Source organism: Carica papaya, chromosome 8 (genome assembly GCF_054855325.1).
Source record: "Carica papaya isolate Zhongbai chromosome 8, ASM5485532v1, whole genome shotgun sequence".
NCBI classification, from domain to species: Eukaryota; Viridiplantae; Streptophyta; class Magnoliopsida; order Brassicales; family Caricaceae; genus Carica; species Carica papaya.
The window spans coordinates 31585297-31609254 of NC_142316.1; the positions used below are offsets into that span (position 1 = coordinate 31585297).

At 35.0% G+C, this 23958-nt stretch overlaps 1 protein-coding gene across 2 annotated transcripts in view; it reads right to left on the reverse strand.

Annotated features, from left to right (window-relative positions):
• The window catches only part of GLU2 (glutamate synthase 2), a 51111-nt gene that overhangs the window by 9943 nt on the left and 17210 nt on the right, over positions 1–23958 (reverse strand). For both annotated transcript variants that reach the window (XM_088208774.1, XM_088208775.1), the window contains exons 8-17: positions 23215–23307; positions 9339–9484; positions 8006–8165; positions 7057–7167; positions 6726–6941; positions 5828–5985; positions 4487–4616; positions 3392–3450; positions 3176–3281; positions 2490–2586 (exon numbers count right to left, since the gene is read on the reverse strand). In XM_088208774.1, coding sequence (XP_088064900.1) covers positions 2490–2586; positions 3176–3281; positions 3392–3450; positions 4487–4616; positions 5828–5985; positions 6726–6941; positions 7057–7167; positions 8006–8165; positions 9339–9484; positions 23215–23307 — 1276 coding nt within the window. The remainder of the gene's footprint in view (positions 1–2489; positions 2587–3175; positions 3282–3391; positions 3451–4486; positions 4617–5827; positions 5986–6725; positions 6942–7056; positions 7168–8005; positions 8166–9338; positions 9485–23214; positions 23308–23958) is intronic.

Below are 23958 nucleotides of genomic sequence, written 5' to 3' on the forward strand. Positions count from 1 at the left end.
ATACTACTATACATGTGACATTCTTTGAAACCACTCTATCTCGAACTTGAAATTCAGGGGGAGAGAGAGCAAGAAGAATCCCAATTTTGAGATAAAATAAGGGAACATAATCAATATATGGAGCCACAACCTATTCTCAGCAGGGTGCAAGAGAGTGACAACAATCTTGATCTCATACAAATTAATGGTGACAGTGAGGATGAAGCCCATAAAAATTGTCATAGCTCGTGGTAAACAGAGACTTTCGAGTATATTCAAGGAGGAGGAAACTTAAGAGGATAAAGAGCAATATCTAATCACCTGAGCAAAGTTAAGAGTCCATTCCAAATGAGAGTTCTAATACATAATTCAGGTAACATTCTCTCTGATAAAACTACAAGCAAATACATGATTGACGAACATCCTATTACCTTAAGAAAAGAGGTAAGGTCATGCACAAACATCCCTTATACAACTTTATCTTATACAAAAGGGTTGTCAACACAGTTTTAGACATTTATCACAAATTTAGATAACACTCAGATTCCCAAAATAATCCAGGAAGCTATGAATATCCCAGAATGGAAGATAGTTGTATTAGAAGAAATGAAGACTTCAAAGAAGAATTACACTTGGGAACTTACACACCTACCTGAAGGAAAATAAACAGTTAGATGCAAGTGGGTCTTCAATGCGAAGTACAAAAGTGATAGAGGTACTGAGAGATTTAAAGTTCAGTTAGTAGTTGAGAGATTTATACAATCCTATGGTATTAACTACCAAGAGACATTTTACCCCTATAACCAAACTAAACACAAATTCATGTATTATTGTTAAACTTGTTCACGTATTATTATCTTTAGCTGTTAATCTTGATTGGCCCCTTTACTATGTCTTCCTCAACCCGAAACTTGCAAAAGAAGTGTAAATGGATATTCCATTGGCATCAAAAACATAAGCAAGTAGAAGTAGAGTATGTAAACTCCGAAAATCTCTCTATGAATTAAACAGTCCCCAATAGTCTGGTTTAACCAATTTAACAACACAACAAAGAAGAAGGTCGGCTATCACACAGTGCCAAACAGATCATACTCTCTTCGTGAGACATTCACAGAATGGGAAATTAGCAGTACTGAAAGTTTATGTGGACAGCATAATCTTAATTACGAATGACGAAGCCGAACTTAAGAAGCGCAAGTGCATCTTGACTAAGGAGTTTGACACAAAAGATTTAAAGAAACTTGAAATACTTCATTAAGCTGGAAGTAGCCAAATCTAGGAAGGGAATCACAATCTCACAGAAGAAATATGTTATCAACTTGCTTAAGGAAACAAGAATGCTTGGTTACAAACCTGCAAATACCCCTATGTAGTCAAATATAAAATTCAAAACTGAAGGTGAAAGTCCCCTAGTGCTTAAAGGGAAATATTAAAGATTAGTCGGAAAGTTCATCTACCTCTTTCACACAAGACCTGATATAGGGTTTGCAGTAAGTGTAGTGAGTTTATGAGTCATCCCATTGAGGAACATCTAGGTGCTATAAACCGTATCCTGAGAAACCTGAAGATGACTCCAGATAAGAGATTATACTTGAAGAAAAGTTCTTAGAGGGATGTGAAAATATTTACAAATGCTGACTGGGCAGGGTCAACTGACAAGAAATACATCTAGCTACTGCTCATATGTACAATAAACTTACTAACCTAGCGGAATAAAAAAAAGATCTATGGTAGCCAGAAGCAGTATAGGAGCTGAGTTCAGGGCTATGGCCTTAGGAGTGTTTAATGATATGTGGCTTGATCGTATATTAAAAGAATTAAAGGTTGAAAATTATACTCCTATAAAGCTATTTTGTGACCACTTATCAACCATAAGCATTGCTAAGAATCTTGTTCATCACGATTGCACAAAACATGTTAAAATTGACTGATACTTCATAAAGGAGAAAACAAGAAGTAATTCATGTGGTACACATTGTTCAAGTCAACAAACAATAGACATCTTGATAAAATCTCTAATGAAAAAGAACTTTGAAGATATGAGATTCCAAGCTTGGCATGATTAATATCTACACCTAACTTGAGGGGGACTGTAAAAGTTATAAACAAGATTTATTCTAGGAAATTTACTTCCTAGAAGGTAGGAGCCGAAAATCTAGGAACTGATCCCATAATTTCTGGTGTCAATCTTCTTCCTTCCTGGGAGATTCAACATATTAGAATTCTCACCTAAATTGTAGGTATATAACTCTCATAATTCTTCTCTACATATTTGAAATGTTGGTGATCTAATTAAGAGAAAGAAGAAGAACTATTAAACAACAGTTAACAAAGCGTAAAATCTTAAATCAGCACTTGCAGAAGTTCAAGCAATCCTGTCAAGTCGAAAGATTTTTTTTTTTTTTAACATTGTATTGCAGTTAGTAAATCCATAAACTACTTGATGGAATAAGTATCTAAATATTTGACAATGATACATAAAAATTTCGAATATCTGGCTACAATTATACCTCCAGGTCTAAATTGTATAAATCCAAAATTTTCCAATCGTTTAGCTGTATCCTCAGAGAAGGCCTTCACCCAAAAAGACAAAGTCTCCCTTGCAAGCTTCAAGAAATCAGCCATGGAAAGATAGAAATGGTCAGTATTATAAGCCAAGTATATTGCAGAAAATGCAAATTCTTAACTTAGATGCTGGCAAACTGCTTTTTCCAATGAGTAAATAAAGGTTATCCAAGAATTAATATTCTCCAGCAATCAAATGTAAGTGTCAGTTGTGCTGAAATTAGGATGATACTTTTGGAAAATTTTGTGTGAAATTAAAAAAAAAAAAAAGACATGCTGACCGTTCAATAACGTGTTCTCTTGATTCCTAAGTTGATAAGAAAATTTTGGGTGCTTCTGATCCTAATAGCCATGGATTTCCCATAATTTGGCTTCCTGCATATTAACCTTACTATTTTATTTCCTCAGCTACAACCCATTTGCAAAATCTTCAACAGTGCAATCATCCTCATAAAATTGCATTTGCATGAGGAAATACTACTAGAAAGTACTATGCAAGTGTCTACCAGCAGAAAACAAGTATCTGGAAATGGAAATAATTGCAGCAAAAAAAGTAATTCATTTTCTCATAAAAAAAGATGTTTTAGTCCAATGAAAGGGGAAAAAAAAGAGCTTTTAGTTGTATTCTGACCTCGTCAAGAGTTAATCCACCAATTTTTGATACACTTCCACGAAATGCAAGATCAACAACTTCCTGCTCTAATCCATATATCTCAAATATCTGTGCACCACAATAACTAAACACAAGAAACAAGCAAGTCAATATGCCAACATAGCTAGCAAAGAGGTTGACGTCGAAGATATACATTAGGTATAAACAGAGAAAAAGAAAATTAAGAAATCACACCTTGAAAGCAATGAAATGCCCATCTTAGAAAGAATTTTTAGAAGACCAGCACTAACTGCCTGAAATGGTAACAAAAATCCTGCATTAATATTTGAACAATGGAAAAGACCAGAAATATACAAAACTGAACATGTCATCTGCCATGAAAGATCTCAAACAATTAAAATCAGTACTTGCAGATGTGGAACAAACAAGAATCTTCCAAATCATTCAGAAAACTTGACAACTTACACATAAACTAGCACGCCAAGGATGGAGAAAGATTTGACCAAAGGCAATAGCCAGAAGTCATATTTTCTACCAGTAGGTCAAAGCCTTATGTTACTGACAATATCAATTGCAAGAAAAAAGTAGATCATGGAAAGGTTTAGAACTTAGCCAACAACATTCCTTTAAAGCAGCAACAAAGAGTTATACTCCAGCAGTGAGTCAAAAACACAGGATACTGGCATCATTGCAGACACAAAACAACTCTTGAGATTGTTTCTCCTAATGCATTAGCTTTCAGAATTCAACTGCACTGATCCCAAGAAGTACAGTTACCTTAGTATGTATTACAGTAAATGGCAACCGGCTCCTGTACTTAAGCTCCATGAGAAGTGCTCATGTTGCAGTGTACTAGATATGAGTTACTTGGGCAACCAAAACAGGCATTACAAGAAGAGAAGTTTGTGTTTGTTGGTTTCCTAGCTGCTCAGCATCACATAACTGATAATTCTTATTGTTATGTTGTTTCCAGATCCGTCCAAAGGTCATACGATTTTTTTAATAATGAAGCTAATACTGAAAATGGAATTGGCAGAACAAAAATCCTTAATGTGGTTGTTCCTTATCTTTTTTCTTCATTTCTAATAATGTTTCTTTTATAAAAAAAAATGTTGATCAGGTCTCATTTAGATGCTTAAGATCTGTCAGCTTGGTTAAGTATCGGATTAAGTATCGGACCAAAAATTTTCAGCTAAATTCAAAATTCTACTGATTTAATCAAACAGAAAGATTGCTATACCCCTATACTGGAAGGGAATGTGAAAATAATAGATGTGAAAAAGGAAAACTGCAGAATCAAATGTCTTAAAATATTGCTTAACTACTGACCTTGCAATAATTTTTTTGAGCCTGCTCAATTGTTACAGTTGGCATCTTTCCATTACGCATCAAGTTCACAGTCTTGCTACTCAAGCGCCACTGCCTACATGTCTCCAGTGCCAAGTATGGACATACAGCACTGCAGAAGTTATATTAGGAGAAATATATTGTTCAGTCCGTATATAGTGACAGGTAAAAGATCGTAATCTATTTGCAGTAGGACCTGGAGAAAAAAGGACAAAATACAATCCTCCTGACACTTTCAGACAGAGTAACTTGGAAAAGTTGATAATATCCTACATAAGTGCAATTTTTAACAAGTACTGAGGAGGAAATAATATGCTAACAGATGGAAACCAAAACATCAATGCAGCTTCTTCCAAATAACGAACACATAGTGTTTATTGCATGCTATAAAATTTCCAAAACCTTAAATATGTGTCTTACTTATACCCAACATGATAGAAATAGTTAATTAAATAGGTATAAGGTACTGCATCATGCCAATAGTTCGAAGATTCGAAGATTCGCAGATTCTATAACTATACTTTTTAGGAGGATACCCAGCCTTCCACTTTATATCTTTTCCTTCCTTATAAAGCTTTTTTTTTTCTATCTCAAAAAAGGATTTACATTTTGATGTCATCCCCTAAAAGAGAAACATGGGTTTGTCATCTAGAGAGCAATCACCCTTTACTTGATGAGTACAATGGAATAGGAAAATTTCTTCTAACTATGAAAAATGATCCCAGCAAAAAGTTTCCAAGGGAGCAAAAGAGAAATTTTTACTTTCGGCTATAAATCCAACAAGATTACGAGAAGAAATGTGGAAGATTGATATGGACCAGCCCCTGAAAAGAAATTGATGACAAGAATGGCTGATATATTGCATTTAGTATACAGAGACTTATGGCAAGCATTGCACTAGTATATTGCCATAAATTTCATGGTACATCAACATATTTTTAATCCAACATTATTAAGATTCCTTTTGGCATATCAACACACTTCTTAGTTTTCATCTTACTAATTTCACATGTGTTTCTGTATGTCTCTACTTATGGAAGCATGTGAAATCACATATTTCTAGATTAACTAAAACAAAAACAAAGTTTTCTACAAATTGCTGAAAATAACTTTTTCGAATTTTTATTTCCACCATCATTTTCATAAGTGTTTTCTTCATCATTAACTTAATTGTATGGCTTTGTGCATGAAATACATATAAATCTAGAAAATGAAAACTAGAAAATATTTCCATGTATCAAACAAAACCTAAGTCTTTCTAAAGATATAATGAAACCAAGAAAGTAGATTTCAAAAAGGTTTTTGCAAAATAAGGAGAATAACCTTGCTCCATATCCAATCAGACAGGCAAAGTGATGTGTGCTGAAGCACTGAGCAGTATCAGCGATTATTGACGCCGACATACGCAGACCATTTTGAATAAGATGCTGATGAACAGCACCAACAGCAAGAAGTATTGGAATTGCAGGTCGTGTTGGTTCCTGGAGGAAAAGAGTAGAGATATCATCATGATATAGAGAATTTAATGCTTACTCAAGTTCATCCTCAAGCCTAAAAGAAAAAAAGGAAAACTGACCATAGATCAACCTATTACACACCATAAGAAAAAAGCAGCATAAAGATTGAACACCAAGCAAAGCACAAAAATGTCTAGGGGAACAGTATGCACAGAAAGAGATGGAAAGAGAAATGGCTGACAGTGTACGCCAAAATGAGGATTGACAAAATATCCACAGGCTCTTTAATACTATATTTTTTGCATGAGCAGGTTAAAGCTTGCATTTAACTGGGTCTTGTACTTCTAGATCTGCAAAGTTTGTGGGAACTTGCTACAGACGAGATGAGAAAAGTTATACATTATAGTTTAATCCTGAAAATTATGCAATATCAACAATATATGCTGTATCCCATTAACTGAGAAGAACACACATGTACATGCATCCATGCACCTAAGCATATACCAATGCATTGAAGTTTACACATATTTGCTAAGCACATACCCACTCGATTAAACATGCAGGATTTAAAGTGCTTGCCGAATAACGCTAGAAACAAAGGGAACTCTGGAGAGCCACTCAGGATAATATTCATAATACACCTGAACTGACTCATTAAAGCCAGTGCCATACAAGTTTTCAGTTCTGCACAGGTTTTTAAAACCGAGAAGTAGTAAAGATATTTTTTGGCATAAGTACATCAAGAAACTAGAAGAGTGACTTACCAGTTCTTCAGACCGGTCAGAGACAACAAGCAGTTGAGAACCATTACGAACAGCTTCATCAGCTGCTTCACAGAGCTTAAGAAGTCTCTTTTCCAAGGAACCTTCAACTCCTTTACGTATATCAAAAAATGTTGGTAGAACTTGAGGTTTCAATAAAGGATCCTTCAGCAAGAACTCAAGCTCTCCCTCATTTAGTACAGGACTAGATAAATTAACCTGTTCATAAATAATTAAGGCTGTTAAGAAATGAAATTTTAAACTATGAGACTAAGTCCACTTGGGTAAGAAATTCCAGCAAGAATGGCAGAGATATGAGAACAATTATTGAGACCTGTGATGCATTCTCAGGTCCAACTTCCAATATATTTCCACGTTTTCCAATATTAACTTCAAGAGACATAACCAGTCCCTCCCTAAGAGGATCAATAGCTGGATTTGTCACCTGCATGTGCACAGTGGGAAGTGATTGAAAAATAAAACGAAATAAAATAGGAGATAAACAAGAAGATAATACAGGTACGATAACAAGTGCTAACATCTAAATGTCATACAAAATACAAAATGATCTGAACTTTCCTTGAAACATAGTATTGTAATAACACCACTTAATCTATGTTAGACTCAAGTTTGAAAGGAAAATTTCATTTACACACCTAAAGTGTGGGTTTCATGCAGTCAAACTAATTGTCAAATGAACCACAAAAAAGAGCAGTCTCCAAATTGCCATTGGATATCATAGACTTGTAATTAAGTCAGAATTAACAAAGAATAAGTGCGTAGTTTTTCCCAAAAAAAAAAAAAAAGCAGACTTAAAGTGTAGCTTCCCCATGTAACTTTTTCCCTTTAGGGAAACATGTTCACTTGTAAAAAACCATATTCAGAACGCAAAATTTGACCAACCAACCCTCGCAAATTTATTAAATTCTCAGCAGCAGCAGGAATCGCTCCATTGTAGAAGCACCGCTTACACACAGAGAGAGAGAAAGAGAGATAAATGACGGAACAACTAAGAAAGATGGATAGAGAGACAAATGAGCACAAGTTAGGAGTCTCTTTGCATAAGTCCCTCTTCCCTAACCCACTCAATCTTAGGTCATATCTCACTGAAAAAATTTTAAAGTACAAAATGTTAACATGTGGTAATAATAAATCAAAATTAGACAGTTGTTCAAACAAAGCTTTAACCCCGCAAGTCAGGCTTAAATACACAACATTTTTCCATAAGAAAAGAAAACATAATTAACACAGAAATCCAATTTACTTCACTATTTCAAGCAAACCTGTGCAAATCGTTGCTTAAAATAATCATAAAGCATATGCGGCTTCTGGGACAATATTGCCAAAGGAATATCATCCCCCATGCAAAATGTAGGCTCCTTCCCTTGGGCAGCCATACTTTCAATAACCATTTGGACATCTTCACTAGAATAGCCAAACGCCCTGGTCCATCAAAATTGAAGATAATGACAACTATTACAATATAAATATTTTTTGGGAGAAAACTATTAGAATATAAATATTCAAGTTTGGCTCTTTTCTTAATTTTTAGAATATTTGATCAATCAACCAATTATTTAACAAGAACCAATCAAATTTAGTGATTAAAATACAGTAAACCAAATTGTGAAGACAACTACAAGGTAGCTTGTGTAAAAAGTCAGATTCACACATTAGAGAGGAGCAATCATGCATAAAGTAAGCAGCATTAAAAGATAGATGAAAGCCAATCCGTACACTTCCACAAATAACTACCAATTTCCGAATGCCAACAGGAGACAAATATGTTTGTCATTGTGTACCTGGCTGCATTTGTTTCTGAGTTATTATAATCCTAACCCACTATGACTTAGTATCTTTAGTTTGTTGCAACCTTGAAGCATGGAAAAGTCTGGAAAAAGATACATGCAGTGGTAGACACCAGCCAACTTCTTGGAAACATATTGGCAATCAGAGTTTGCCAAAGAATAAATCCTTCCTTTTTCTCGATAAAGAAAAAATATTATTAGAAAGGAGTAAAAAGATTACAAATTACTTCTGCCTCTTAAAAGACAGAAATCACTGCTCTGAGTTGATGCAGACAAAAACTAAAGCAAATTTTCATCTTGATAAAACTTTTGTTTATTTCTCTTTTACTTTTAACAGGAAAAAAAAGTGTTTCCATTAGGCTGGAAGTGACTGTTTAATTTATATATATATATATATATATATAGTTTTCCTGCATCCACTTTCCAATTATTCCTAATTCATTATCTTACAACGGATTCCTTCATCAACGGGAACCAGCAAACAATAGTTTTATAACATCCATGTTAGATGAGTAATAATAACTCAATAAACCAACAAACATGACAAGGAAGAACCACATCAATCTTTGATATGTTGGCTTCAGATTTTGTCTGAAACTAGGAATTTCAACAAGGTTAACAATATTTTTGAAGCAGGAAAAGAAGTTATTCTTCAAACTACCAGATAAGATACTGGAAAATATTTTTTTTTTTTTTTTTAAATGAAAATCAGCTACTTAATAAATGGGTAACCACAGGCAGGGAAGGAGCTAACAGATGCTAGGATACAACATTACTGAAGATAGAAAACTTGCACTGTGATACTTACTGCTGGCGTTTTAAGATTGCTTCATTTTCCATGACTGTTGTTGATAAGAAATTCACGGGCTTCATGGACCGCAAATTTTCAGAAACCCACTTTCCGTACGGATTCAACGATGCAACTCGTTTTTTAACTTCAGTGTTCTCATAAACCTACAATTCAATATATTTTATCGTGCAATATGAGCATTCAATAATTGAACTTGGTGTCTGATTTAAAAAAAAAAAACATAGGAAGACTGTTTCAGCAAAAACAGTGAACGCACATCTCAATATCATATGACATGGGGTTTCAGATGTCCAAATTGGAAGTTGGTCATTGAAGAACATGTAAATAAAGCAAGATTGTCCTTCATGAACAGAAACATTAACTCAAAAAACATACAAAAAAAAAGAAAAGAACAACCAACCAATCTAGAGCTGCTCATGCCTGTCACCTTCATATGGAATCAAATGCCTCATTCTTAACCTCAGTTAAAGATAGCAGAGTTTGAATAATTGAGAGCCCAACACGTTTGATGTGAACAAATAAATGGAGCCCCACTTGATTGTATTCTTGCCAAATACCTGTTTTATACTTTCTTTTTCAAAAGTTGGATACCAAAGTTGCAAAACATTTTTTCATAACAATATTTAACAATTTATTTTATGCATTGTTTAGTCAAATGTTGAGGTATAAAAAAACACGAAAAGATATTTTTCAACTTTTGGAAACAAATGTAAACAAGGATAGGATCAATCAGGGTAACTTCATTAATCATATCACAAGTACATAAGTTTGTCAATAACTTGAATTTCAATTTAACGTAACCAAGTAAATTAAATTAAATTTTCCACGCACACATTGTCATAAGTGAAAAACCTAGATTCAAAGTCGAAGTCACTTGTCTTTTAATTCAAACCATATATCATCATCTCTTCCAAAACTAGAGACATATTGCTATGGAGAATCTCTTGACAAAAAGTTGAAGCTGGGAAGGTCTTGCTATTTAGTTTGGCCAAAGACTAAACTCATATCCTTCTTTCTCGTTTGTCCTACTTGTAAACAAAGAGAAATCATTCTCGCTGAATTTAATCCTATTAACTAATAACTATAAATTAGACAAAGGATATTGTTAAGAAATATATATTAAGTTAAGTGTGTATTAAGTAGGGTAAAATGTATAGTAGTAACATACTCATTTCTTTATAATTAATTGTATTCCCTTTTATTGCTCCTATTAACTTGTATATATAGGGTCTTAATATTCAATAAATACACACGTTGATTCTTCCACATGGTATTAGAGTACTAGCAAAAAAACCTTAATCCTCTTTTATAAACTCTAATAGGTTTTCATTGCCAAAATAAGAAAAAACTCTAAAGGGGTCAGCCTTTGTTGTCAACCACCACAGTCTTAGCTGCCAGCCACAACAGACCGACCACTAGCCACCAAGACTGGCCTTCAATGCAGACTCCAACCGCTTCATCGTGTCTCAACCACGCAGCCAAACCCCACACGTGCACAACCCAGCAGCAACTGCCACCTCCACAACCGCATGGTCCAGCTGCAACCCACGTGTGCCGCCATAGCTCCTCCCTGCCCAGCCATGCCACAGTGTTGTCCAACCGATTAAAAATTAAAGATAAAATCACTCAAATCCTTCCCAGTTTTATACGATAATCCAAATACAGTTTAGGGTAAAAATTAAAATGCTTTCGCACCGGTAACACCCGATCTTACTTTGATCAGAAATTGTCATTTTTTTACGAAACGAAAGAATTGTTCATTAATCTTTTTGTGTCTACACTCCACAATAAAATAAAGTAGCAGAACAAAAAAACAACCACTTGCTTACCACTACCCAAGATTTTTTGTTCCAAAACCATGTACCCAAACACTACTAGAGAGAAGTTGTGTTAACTGTCGATTACCATATTGGTTATTAAAATGTTAGAGTCCTATGGAAGTTCTTGTTACTTTTTTTCCCTAAATTAAAAGTCTCTTACAACCTTCTCCCTCTGGTTTTTTGAGGGCGGTGCCTGTGTTCACATACATCAGTCCTAAAAGGGGAAACCCCTATTTACCATAGCTATCTAATGTGTTTTTATTGGATACTTGTCCACCCAAAAAGGATACAAATGTTATCATCCTATTACAAAAAAATTCTTTGCATTATTTTTTTTTAAATAAAAGTGTAAATATTGTATTGAAATAATGGTGCGAATAGGGCACCTTCCATGTACAAAAGATTTACAAGTTGATTACCATATCAACAATGAGACCGAGATCTTCAAAACAATCAATGTTGTGCCTCAAAATAATAGAACCAAAATAATGGAGCCAATTGATAATGATAATGCTAAATTCTACTTCTTTGCCTTCAAAAACCCTATTGTTTCTCTCCTTTCATATGACCCAGAAAATGGTGAGAGGAATGAGTGTGAGAGATTTCTGTTTGCTGGAGAAGCCTTCCCAAGCGAGGAGTTTGGATGAAATTGATTCATTTCTAACCCAAGACAGCCCCAAGAGACCAAGAGCTACAGACCACAGCTTGTGAACCATATTACATTCAAGCAGGAGATGATTGCAAGATTCTAAGTAGTTCTTGCAGAGAAAACATCTATTGACAATAGGAGTCCCTCTCTTCATGAGATTGTCTAAAGTGAGAATGCGACCTTTTGTAGCCTCCCAAACGAAAAAGGAAATCTGGGAGTAGCTCCTACTCTCCATATAATATTGTGAGGAAACAAATGTCCACTGTTGTTAGTATTTCCGGCCGGCAGCCTGTAAAGTGATTAGACAGAAAATTGAGCGTTCTTCATGATTTCCCATCTCAATTTGTCTTCCCGATTTGAGAGTTAAATGCTTGTCAATGTCTGCAAAAGATTTTCAAATTCCTCTATCTCCCAGTCTTGGAGATTCCTGTTGACAGTGATATTCAAATGGTTGGGGAAGTTGGGATATTAGAAATGAATTTTCTGGCCATTGCCAATGCAACGTCTGGAATTATAGAGAATGAGTGTTAAGCTGCCAAATAGCTTTCCAGAGGCTAGTCCCATATATACCATTCTTGATTATAGACATGCCACCATTTCCACCATTGAACCATTTGCACAAGATAACCGTTTTCCATAGGCTGTTACTTTCATTCCAAAACCTCCAAATCCATTTGCCAAGAAGAGCTTTGTTCATCATGATAATAGATCTTAGACCCAAACCTCCCTTGAGAGGTTTTTTTATTTCGTTCCAATTTACTAAATGGAGTTTCTTGTTGGATTCGTCATCTCCCCATAGAAAATTCCTTTGTATGGCTTCCAGCTTGTTTGCAATATTAGTAGGGATGCTCTTTATTAGAGTCAGTCTACCCCTTTTGAGAGCAATTTTTTCTTCCAATTTGATAGCCTATTCTGGAGAATATCGATGATGGGATCCCAACATTTTTTGTCTTTAAATTTGGCACCAAGTGGTATCCCGACATCGGTGATAGCAGTTGAGAGAGCCTACAACCCAGAACTTGAACTAATTCATTATCAGAGTTGTCCCCGAGTATCACTAGCTCTGATTTTTTGAGATTGATCTTAAGATCCGAAACAGCTTGGAAACACAGTAAGATACATCTAAGGAAAATAACGGAGCTAGCTTCTGGCTTGCAGAAAATAACAGTGTCATCCGCGAAAAATAGGTATGAAATATTAACCTGTCTCCTCCCCTGACCAACCATGATTTCTTTGAGAAGATGCAACTCTTTAGCTTTCTCAATGAGTTTATTTAAATCTTCCAATACAATAATAAAAAGTAAAGGAAAGAGAAGGTCGCGTTGCCTTAAACTTCTGGTAGCATTGAAAAAGGTAGAGGGGCCACCATTCACAATAACAGCAAACCTAGTAGTGGATATGCAGCATCTGATCCATTGTCTCCATTTAGAACTAAAGCCAAACCTAAAATTCTTTGTATTATGATATTCCATTTATTGAGATTGAATCATTTTTTGATAAATCTTATCTTCAGGGGGAGACTACTATAGTGGAAAATAAGGGGACTCAATCCTTTTTTGACATTCCCTTACCTTTGAAAATTACACCCTCTACAACAACCACCACAACAAAAAACCAGTGCCCACAATGTGAACCTAACCCCATAATTCCAAAAAATGAGTCTGAACCTCAAATCAAACCAGATCTATGGTTTTCCCAAATGTATTTAAAAAGAAAAACTTAGAACTTTAATTAGTAAAGAATAAAAAAATACTATAAATGTTAAAATGCAAGCACTGAAAAAGAATCAAATAAGCGAAGTGGTGGACATACCCAAGGAAAAGAGACTAGTAGGGCACAAGTTGGTATCCACTATCAAATACAAACCTGATGAACTATTGAAAAATATAAGACTAGATTGGTGGCTAAAAGATATATCGAAACCTACGAGATTGATTACCAAAAGACATTTGCATCCGTTGCAAAGATAAATACGATACGTGTTCTACGATCCTTAGTTGTTGATTTCAATTGGCAATTGCTATAGATTGATGTAAAAAATGTCATCTTACATGGGGAATTAGAAGAAGAATTTTACATAGATATCCCCACCAGGTTTACCAAATGAGTAGGAACGAATACGGTATGTAAATTAAAAATATGAACTCAAGCTAAACTCCCAGGCATGGTTTGGGAGATTTGTAAAAAGTGATACTATTCATGGGATACAGGTAAAATCAGAGACATCACACCCTATTTTTAAACATTAAGGTAAGGGAGAATCATAGTTCTTCTTATATATATAGATGATATAATTGTCATAGGTAATAATAAAGAAAAAAAAGGTGGTACTCAAGTAATGTCTGGTTAGAGAGTTTAAGTATGTCACAGACCTTTTGAAAGAAACTAACAAGTTAGCATATAAGCTTGTTGGCAACCAATTGATCTCAATAATAAACTACTAACAGAAGAATACACAGATATGGATAAGGAAATGTACCAGAAATTAGTGGAGAAATTGATATATTTATCACATATCAGACCAGATTATGCATACTAGTAAGCGTAGTAAGCCAACTCGTATACAAACCCCAAAAAAGTGCACCTACGAGATACTTACAAGATATTCTATTACTGTAAGGGTACAACAAAGAAATGAATTATGTTTAAAAGAACTAATAAGCTACTTCAAAGGCATACACTAATGCAAATTATGTAGAATCATTAGCGAACAGAAGATCCACTTCTGAATATTGTACCTTTCTTAGAGGGAATCTAATAACTTGAAACAGTAAAAAACAGAATGCAGTAACCCAATCTAATGTAGAGTTAGAGTTAAAAGTAACGACTTAAGAAGTACATGAGCTCTTATAATTAAAGATGGTCTCAGAAGACCTGAAGATTGAATAGGATGGACTTATGAGACTTTATTATAGCTATAAATCAATATTTAGCATCATTGACAGTCTAGTATTACATAACAAGACTAAGCACATTGAAATACACAAACATTTCATCAAAAAAAAGTTGGATAGTGGACTAATATGTACATTATGCATGTCCACCACTTCAAATCTTGTTGATGTATTAACTAAAAGATTAAATAATCCTGAATTTTAAACAATTATTACCAAGTTGTAAATGGATAATATCTATCACCAGTTTTATAGAGTTTTAAGACGAGCATATTAAGTTAAAACTTGTAGTAAGTAGGATGAAAGGAATATTAGTAATATATTTTTTTAATTATAATTAATTGTACTTCCTTATATTGCTATTATTAACCTGTACAATATGGGGCACTACCATTCAATGAACACAATTCACTCTTTCGTGGTTATAAATCTATATAGGGTTGGTTGGCAATAGAAGTGATTATTTATAAAAACTTAATTTTTATATTTATTATTTGTTATTATTTAAAATGCTACTTGGCATCATTTGCTAAACATGTATTCTTTTCTTAATATAGATATAGAAAATTAAATTTGTTAGTCAGTATGTTGACTTTATTAATAAATAGGAAGGAAACTACAAATTAACTAATCACTTACTATATTTTTTTAAATAAAAGTGTAAATTTGTATTTAAGTACATGTGTCAATGGAGCATCGCCCATGTACAAAATTTACATGTCAATTAGTCTATCTATAAAGAAACCAAAATCATCAATATTATCAAAGTTATGCTCTAAAACAATAGAGCCAAAATAGTGAAATCAATTATCCTTGATGGTGCCAAAATCAAACTTCTCTTCCCTCAAAAGTTCGATTATTTCTTTGTTTCTAAATGACCCAAAAATTAATTAGAGAAATGAGTCTAAGCGATTTGTTTCTGTTGCTAATTCCTTCCCAAGCAAGAAGCTCAGAGATAGTCAATTCGGCCATGACCCAGGACATACCCAAGAGACCCAAAACCATAGACCAAAGCTGATAAGAAATAGAGCACCCGAGAAGAAGATGATTGCATGATTCCAAGTTGTTTTTCCAAAAGAAACATCTGTTGACGGTGATAAAGTCTTTTTTCATGAGATTAATTAGAGTGCATCCTTTGGTTGCCTCCCACACAAAAAGATATATGGGGAGGAGCACCAACTTTCCATATAATTTTAAAAGGAAAATTTCTCTGCATGTCGGCTCTGATTCCATCCAGATGGCAGTAAAAAAAATTTATAGTAAACCATCCATCCTTAGATTCCAACTAAGTTTATCATCTTCATTTGAGAGTTGGATATTAGCCAAAGTATGAAGCATCATCTCATATTCATCCACTTCCTTATCTTGTAGATTCCTGTTAACCACTACATTCCAATCCATAGGACTATCAGCACCAACAGTCTCATTAACAAAAATATTTTTATCTCTTGCGATTGCAAAATAAGTAGAAATATGGATTGGAAATTTTTAGTGCCACACCAGGTATCTTTCCAAAAATGTACCTTATTACCTTTACCAATAATCCACTTTGAACAATTAAGAATATAAGTGTTGAGATTCATAATACTTTTCCAAAAACTTAGACCATAACTGCGATTCATTATACTGGAGTGATCGTGAAAGTCCACACTGAACCATTTGCATTCAGTGACCGTTTTCTAGAGACAGTTGTCTTCATTCCAAAATCTCCAAATCCATTTCCCAAAGGAGAGTTTTATTCAAATAGCCAAGGGATCTCAAGCCCAAACCACCATCTTTTAGAGACTTTTTGACATCATCCCATCTAACAAGGTAATATTTCTTTTTATTATTGTCACCATCACTCCATAAAAAGTGGCATTGGATCAATTCCAGTTTTTTTCCGACTTGGGTTGGGATATTAAGCACGGATAAATAATACATTGAAAGATTTGAAATAGTACTTTTAATTTGTTTCTTTCTATTACCAATAGTAATGCCTTTCAAGAGATGCAATTCTTTGACTTTTTCTACTAATTTATTCAGAGGCTCTATCACAATAATAAACAATAAGAGTGAAAGGGTATCCTCTTGCCTCAGACCCCTAGAAACCGTAAAAAAATGAGGGTCCACCATTTATAATGACAGCAAAACTGGTGGAAGTGATGCAGGTTCTGATCCAGTCTCTCTATTTCGAGCTAAAATCAAGCCTTTTCAAGCATATAATCAATAAATTTTCAATTAACGTGATCAAAGACTTTTTCCATATCTAATTTGCATAAGACATCTTTCTTATTATTTGTGATAACATCATCTACGGTCACATTTGCGATCAAGATAGCATCAGAAATTTGTCTTCCAAAAACAAAAGCTTGATGACACTCACCAATCATTAGATTAAACACTTTAGACAGTTGTTTAGCCAAAACTTTGAAGAGCAACTTGTAAACACAACCAATAAGACTAATGGGTTGGAAGTTGTTTCTGTTCTTAGGGCTAGCTCTTTTTGGAATTATTACAAGAAAAGTGGAGTTAAGTGATCTTACAAGAATTATGATTATAGAAATCATTCAAGAATTCAATGATGTCACCTTGACCTCCCAACCGGATTGTAGAAACTTGAAGTTAACACCATCCGTCCCCAAGGCTCTATCCCCATCATAGCTCCGAAGACAATCATAAATTTCTTCTTCGGTAAACTTTTCTTCAAGTTTGGGTACTTTCATTCTCACTTAGACTATTGAAAGAGCGATTGCCAAGCTTTGGCCCGTAATTGAACTCCTTAGTGTATAATTTCTGGAAATGCTTTCTTCCCTCTTCTCTCAAGGCCTCATTTCCCCAGATACAACTGTCATCAATGATGAGTTCCTCAACAAAATTGACTCATTTTCTATGGTTTGCTAACATGTGAGAATATTTGTTGTTTTTGTCATCATCTTTGAGCTATTTCTTTATGGATTTTTGCCTCCAAAAGATGGCTTCCATCTGAATGCAGTGTGCTAGATTAGTCTTCAGTGCGTTCTTCTTTTCCTTTTCTGCAGTAGACAAGGAGTTGTCCTCTTCTTTTCTGTCCAGCACATCAATTTCAACTAAGATTTCATTGATGCACTCTTCCTCTTTTTTTCCGGTGACTTTAGCTCATTTTTTATATCAAGTTTAAGTCATTTGAGCTTGTGAACTATTCTGTAAGTGATGGAGCCATTTGTATGCGTGTTACTCCAAATATCCACAACCAAAGCTTCAAGTTTTCAAGCCTGAACCATTTGTTATCAAGGCAGAAGGGGATAGGTCCCCACTAAATTCCATCCGAAACTAGAAGAATAGAAAAATGATATGAAATTGGTATAGAAAGGATTTTTTGGCTAATACCCGGCAAGACCAACAGGAGATCAAAAGTATGAGGAATCTGTCAATTCTTGATAAAGAAGGTTGGTCCCTCTTATTTATTACTCCGTGTCCACCTCCCCCCTTTTAGTGGTAGATCATTGAGATCGAGATTATGAATTAAGGAATGGAATTCATCAATACCAGTGTCAGAAAAACAGTTACCCAATCTGTCAGATCTTCTCAATATAATGTTAAAATCGCCTTCAACCACACCTCTATTCCCCCAAGTGAATTTAACATGCGATAATTTCTCACCCAACATATTCCGTTCCACACTATTACCTCTGCAGCAAACACCAAAAAAATGTCAAGAATCGCCATTAATCAAATTAAAAAAGAGACAAGATAGGATGATCTCACCATAAATGACATTTTGACAAAGCACCCAATCTTTTCTCCACATGAGCAGAATGCCTCCGGCAGAGGCTTTAGCCGGAAAGAAATGTCAACCAATGTCATCCATACGCCAAAGGCTCTTTATGATTGTCTCATTTATGGATTCCAACTTCGTCCCTTGAAAGCAAATGATGGTCAGCTTCCACCTGTTGAGACAACCTCTAATAATACTTCTTTTTCTTGGATCGTTAATACCTGTGACATTCCATGATAAAATTTTGTCTAAAATTTAGATACTTGAACTTCACCCCCCCTTCCCTTGTTCTTCTTCTTATGCCCTTCATAATTGATAGAGTATTGGAGTCGTTTTAGTTCTCTTGATCCCCCCCGGTTCTTCTTTTCTTCACAGAGTTCAATAAAAGTTCTTTACTTTTCTTGTCACCCATTCTCTTTTCCAGCTCCACAAACAGTTAATTTGCTTCATTTTCATAACCAGAGAAAGATGCTCTGAGGTACATAATGATACAATAGATGTCTTGGAGTATCCACTCAGAGTGGAATTGAACATCATAGTTTTGATTGTCTTTTAGGACTCAGCTTAGTGTAGTAATTACTTCAAGCAAACCATTTTCCTTACCAAATTGAGTAACCCACTCGAATTGATGATCTGATTCTAGGTGGACCATCACCATCTCCAGACCCGAGCTAGGAAAATGCTCTTTGACGGCTTCAAGATTCACGACTGGACTAACTGGAACATACAACTTGGAGTTCTAGTTGTTAGAGCAAAACAGAGTTGCTGCCATATCATGACAGAAACCTTTGAAAGGATTTGTGATCGGTTCATGAGAGTTATTCGCAGCAACTTCTTCGGATTCATCAGGATGCTGCCCGATAGAGGAAGTCTAGTTTTGGAATTTCTTCTTTTGTCTCCAAACCCATTTTACTTTTGGAGTTCTCTTTTTCGAACTGATAGTTCTCCTGACTTCCTTACTTGGCCCAGCTTGATTTGTCTACCTCCCTTTCTCAGCCCAAGTGAATCTGGGCTTTTTGCTTTACTCATTCGGTTGCTTTAACCCAATGTTAGCAGACCAAGAGATCTCATTTCGGATCAGGTCGCAATTAGGGTTGGTAGAGACTTTCCCACTGTTGAAAGACGAATGTTGAATTTCAAACCCAGATACTGTCAACCGGGTCAGGTAAGCACTTTTTTGTCCAAACTAGATCCGTATTGGGAGTTTTCAGAGTCGCGGCGAACGACCTCCCTTCAGCCGTCGCAAGTACAACGTGAAGGCTGTGTTTGCATTTCGGGCAGCATAGGAAAACAGAGGAAACAGTGGAATTATCCTAAACTGGTTTGAAACAAGGATCGATCCATACATTATCACCAAGTTTCTTGAAAGGGTTCACAACAAGAACCTCAGCGATTTCGAAAATGGACTTCATGACGCGCCACCAGCCTCCCGCCTCAAAGCCATCGGCGATGAATATTCTTTTGATTGATTTTTCTCTTTCCTCCGAAAGCACTAGGAAGCGGCCTCTTCTATTCCAGCCCAAAGTCAAGAAAAGATGATGGTGTCAACCTTTTTTGTTTTCCCCCATGTCTCTCCGCCCTTGTTCCAGTAAAAATCACTCAGAATATGTACGATCCAAGCGACTTCATCTTTGTTCAGAGTGATGGATACTCTATTTTCCATTTGATTTTCACTGATTCTTAGTCCATCAAGTTTTTTGCCTTCACATACGATATTAAAAGATTTTCTACCGATAAGAACGAATCTTCTAGCATTAACCGAAAGCATATTTGGATAAACAAAGGTTTCCAATCGGCTTTACGACCGACCACGTCGTAGAGGGTTTCCCCTAGCGCTCTATTATCGTTCTAAAGATGAGTGTGGGAAGAGTGAAGGTTTGAAACTAGATGAGAGATGGAATTGTTGAGATAATTTTAGAGAAAGAGAGTGTGTACCACGTGTTAATCGCCGGCTATCTTAAAATATTTTTTGAATATACATATAATTAACTTACATAAAGAAAAAGAGAGTACATAAAATATGTTATAATTAATCAACACATTAAAAGTTGTCCAGAGTCAATAAGACTTCGAGAGATTACGTGATTAGGTATGTTCCCTTTTAAGATGAGGGATTGGAAAGAGAGGAGAAAAGGAAGATCATATCCACATAAACATGAAAACAAATAAACATAAAGCCACCAAATGTCTTTGTAAAATAGAAAGAGACACCGTAAAAAGATCGTGCTCCTTAATGCAAAAAGATGGAATGTCATCCATCCAAAGCAATTGTGTTGGTTGATAATTTTTAAAAATCATGACATTTCTCGCCAATCAAAACAGTCATAATCGAGCAAACGCAGTCCTCCTCCATAAACAGTCCAATCTCCTTCGTATCAAAGGCATTGATGGAAGACAAAATAAAACATTATAGAGAATGAGAAGGAAATTCATCTTGTGCCTGAGACCTAAAGTCTGCAAACCACATCACAATGTAGAGACAAATCACTATGAAACTCGAACATATGGAGAGACGAAATAGATTTAGTGAATGCACACAATTCGGTCTATGTTCCTGAGACAAATTGTTAAAGCAGGTTGAGACCATGGTCCAAATGAACACATATTGGAACACGTGAGACACTCTTAAGCTCAGCTTTGTATTCTTAATACTCATTTAGTCAGTTAAGGTACGTTCTTTAATTTTAGATTCCTAATACCCAAACTTTTTATCTTTGAGGACAACTTGGGGAACCCTATAGATACTTCGGTTTCTTGTTACAAACTATAAATCTTCTTTTGTATACTGGTGGCATCACTTGGTGCTTTGTTAATACTATCTCTCTCTTTTTCCTCTACAAGAATAAATAAGAGTGAAACTAACCCCTAAGGAGAAAACAAACTCTTCCAACAATCTGAATGCTTAAAGATTGTATGCACCACAAGGTCCAAAAGGAAACGACCCTAGGATTAACCCCTAGAGGAACACCAAGATAAATGCAAGGTCACTATAGAATTCCATAATCAATAGAATTAGCCAGAACTCCCTCAACCACTATGCACCAATGCTAATACCCTCTTGAGGTTAATATGCAAGTCTAAGATAGAGTAAAAAAGGTACTAGATAGTAAGCATATAGAATTTCAGATGATCATAAGAAAGAAAAAATATCTTATCATTTGCAAACTGACGATAGGAGATTTCCAACCAATCCAGACCAAATCTTAAAACCCTCTAACATGCCTCTATCAGAACCTCTTGAGAGCAGAACATCAACAACAACGGTGAAGAAAAAAGGAGAATGGGGATACTCTTTTGTCTCAATTAAGAATGATAATAGATCAAATTTGGGATAGTTTTTACAAAGCTTGAGATGGATCGTGTGAGTCAGTTTGGGTGTAACAGGTTACGGTTATTTTTGCTAACCCTATCCCAAGCCACGATGCCCTTAAGACTAATTTCTTAGCTTCTTGATTAACTCATACAGCACAAGTAACAGAAAAGAAGAAACCCAAAATCCAGTTTCTCCATCTAAGACCAAAACCCTTTCAAGACATATCCAGAAAGCCCAATTTACTAGGTCATAAGCTTTCTCAAACCAAAACTTGCTACCAGGCCTTTGTTTCCGACCTTTGTGCCATCCTCAATCGTCTAATTGGAAATAACAAAGATATCCAAATTTGCCAACCACCAATAAAGTATAATATTTTCCTTTGCTTCCATAACTAGACGAAACTTGACACATTAGACCATATATAACTTGATAATGAGCTTGCTATGATACCAATTGCAATTGATGCGGGACAAGTTGAAAATGAGACCAACTTGTCAAGAAATAGTATAGAAATAAGAGAAACAGAGATAAGAAAATAGAATAATATGAGAAAGACTATGGCAAATCAAGGATAAAGGTGAAGAAATAGATGGAATGGGTAGATTAGGCAAAACGGGTAGAGAAAAAAACACAGAGATAACAAATAGTAGAAATTGACTTCTTTGTTTAGTATACTTAATTCTTTTAATACGATTTCGAAGTCAAATAGTAGTCTCAACCTTAGATCCCTCAAGAACCTATACATGCAAAGTCTATTTTGAATTTTTTATCAGCTATCCTATTAGTAAAAAATGTCCTCTGGTTCTTTTTGGAAGGTCAAAGTTTCTTCTAAGAGTAGAGTGTTCATTTCGATTGTGGTCCTCAATGATATTAACATTAATGTTATGTTACAAGTGTGCAAACATCATCAAGCATTTATCCCTACATATCCATTTGATGTCTTTGCATAGTTTTGGGTCCAACAGTCATTTGTTCTTTGTTGTGATGCAGCTTGGAAGACCCAATCTAAACTCTTTAATACACTGGATGCTTGTTGAGTCTGTCCCTAAACGACTCATTTTTCTTAATCTTCAAAATCAAGTGGCTTTGAGAGGACTAAGGAGCATAAGTTGTTAAAAGAGGAGTTATCATTATTGGCTTTAGATCTTGTGGTTGAAATAGATCCTAACGTTTTCAATAACAATTCCCTACCACCTCATTTTTTATGGGAATGAATTATGTCTCTAGCCTCTCTCTAGCTAAGGATGATGATTTCCTTTAAGGGCTGCCCTTTATCTACTATGTAAAAAGATATTATTTCACTGATGAATTTCTCTTTTCTTTTTGAAGAATATCTTATTCTCCCTTTACTATACTTCTCTTCTCAATAATGTTTTCTTCTTTTATTAAAAAAGAAAAATTACAAAGCAGGAAAAAAAAATTGCAAAGCAAGAAAAAAAAAACAGATAATACTGCACTAACCTGCCCATTCAGTAAATCAGCAGTTATCATCATGCCGGGACCTAGACGGCCTTTCATGGTAATTTTTGATTCGTCCACAGGTAGAACACCAACCTATATAAGATGATAACGCAAGATTAATATCCTATTAGAGGGACCCAAAATATAATCAACAGTTTCAAATATCTAAGACAGCAAAGATCTTAGGTGGATCTCATCAAGTTCTAAGCAGTCATCTACTTGTTTAAGGCCATATCATTTTCTTTACAAAAGAAGACACATTATTAAGAAGAAAGTAAAATAATTATAATCCAAGGGAGAATCTGCTTTTCTCCAAAAGCCAAATAGCCCATTTTCAACATAATTATAGAAGATCTAAATTTATGAGTGGAATTTCCCCTGCAAATTTAAGGATCCAAATTCCCCTATGCCAACTGTTAAAGAATGTACTTTATGTATAAATAGGGTTAAATTAGATCAAATGATATTAAAATAAAATACACCCTTTGCAATTAATTGTACTTTTCCTTTTTCTTATCCCTAAAACTTGTATATATAAGAACGTATTATTCAATGAGAATATAACACAATTATTCCTGACATGACATCAGAACTATAGGTTTAGAAACAGATCACTGCATAAGGGGACATCCCAACTTGAGAGGGAGTGTTATAGAATGCACTTTATGTATAAACAGGGCTAAACTAAAGTAAAGGTTACTAAAGTAAAATACACTTCTTATAGTTAACCGTAACTATCCTTAT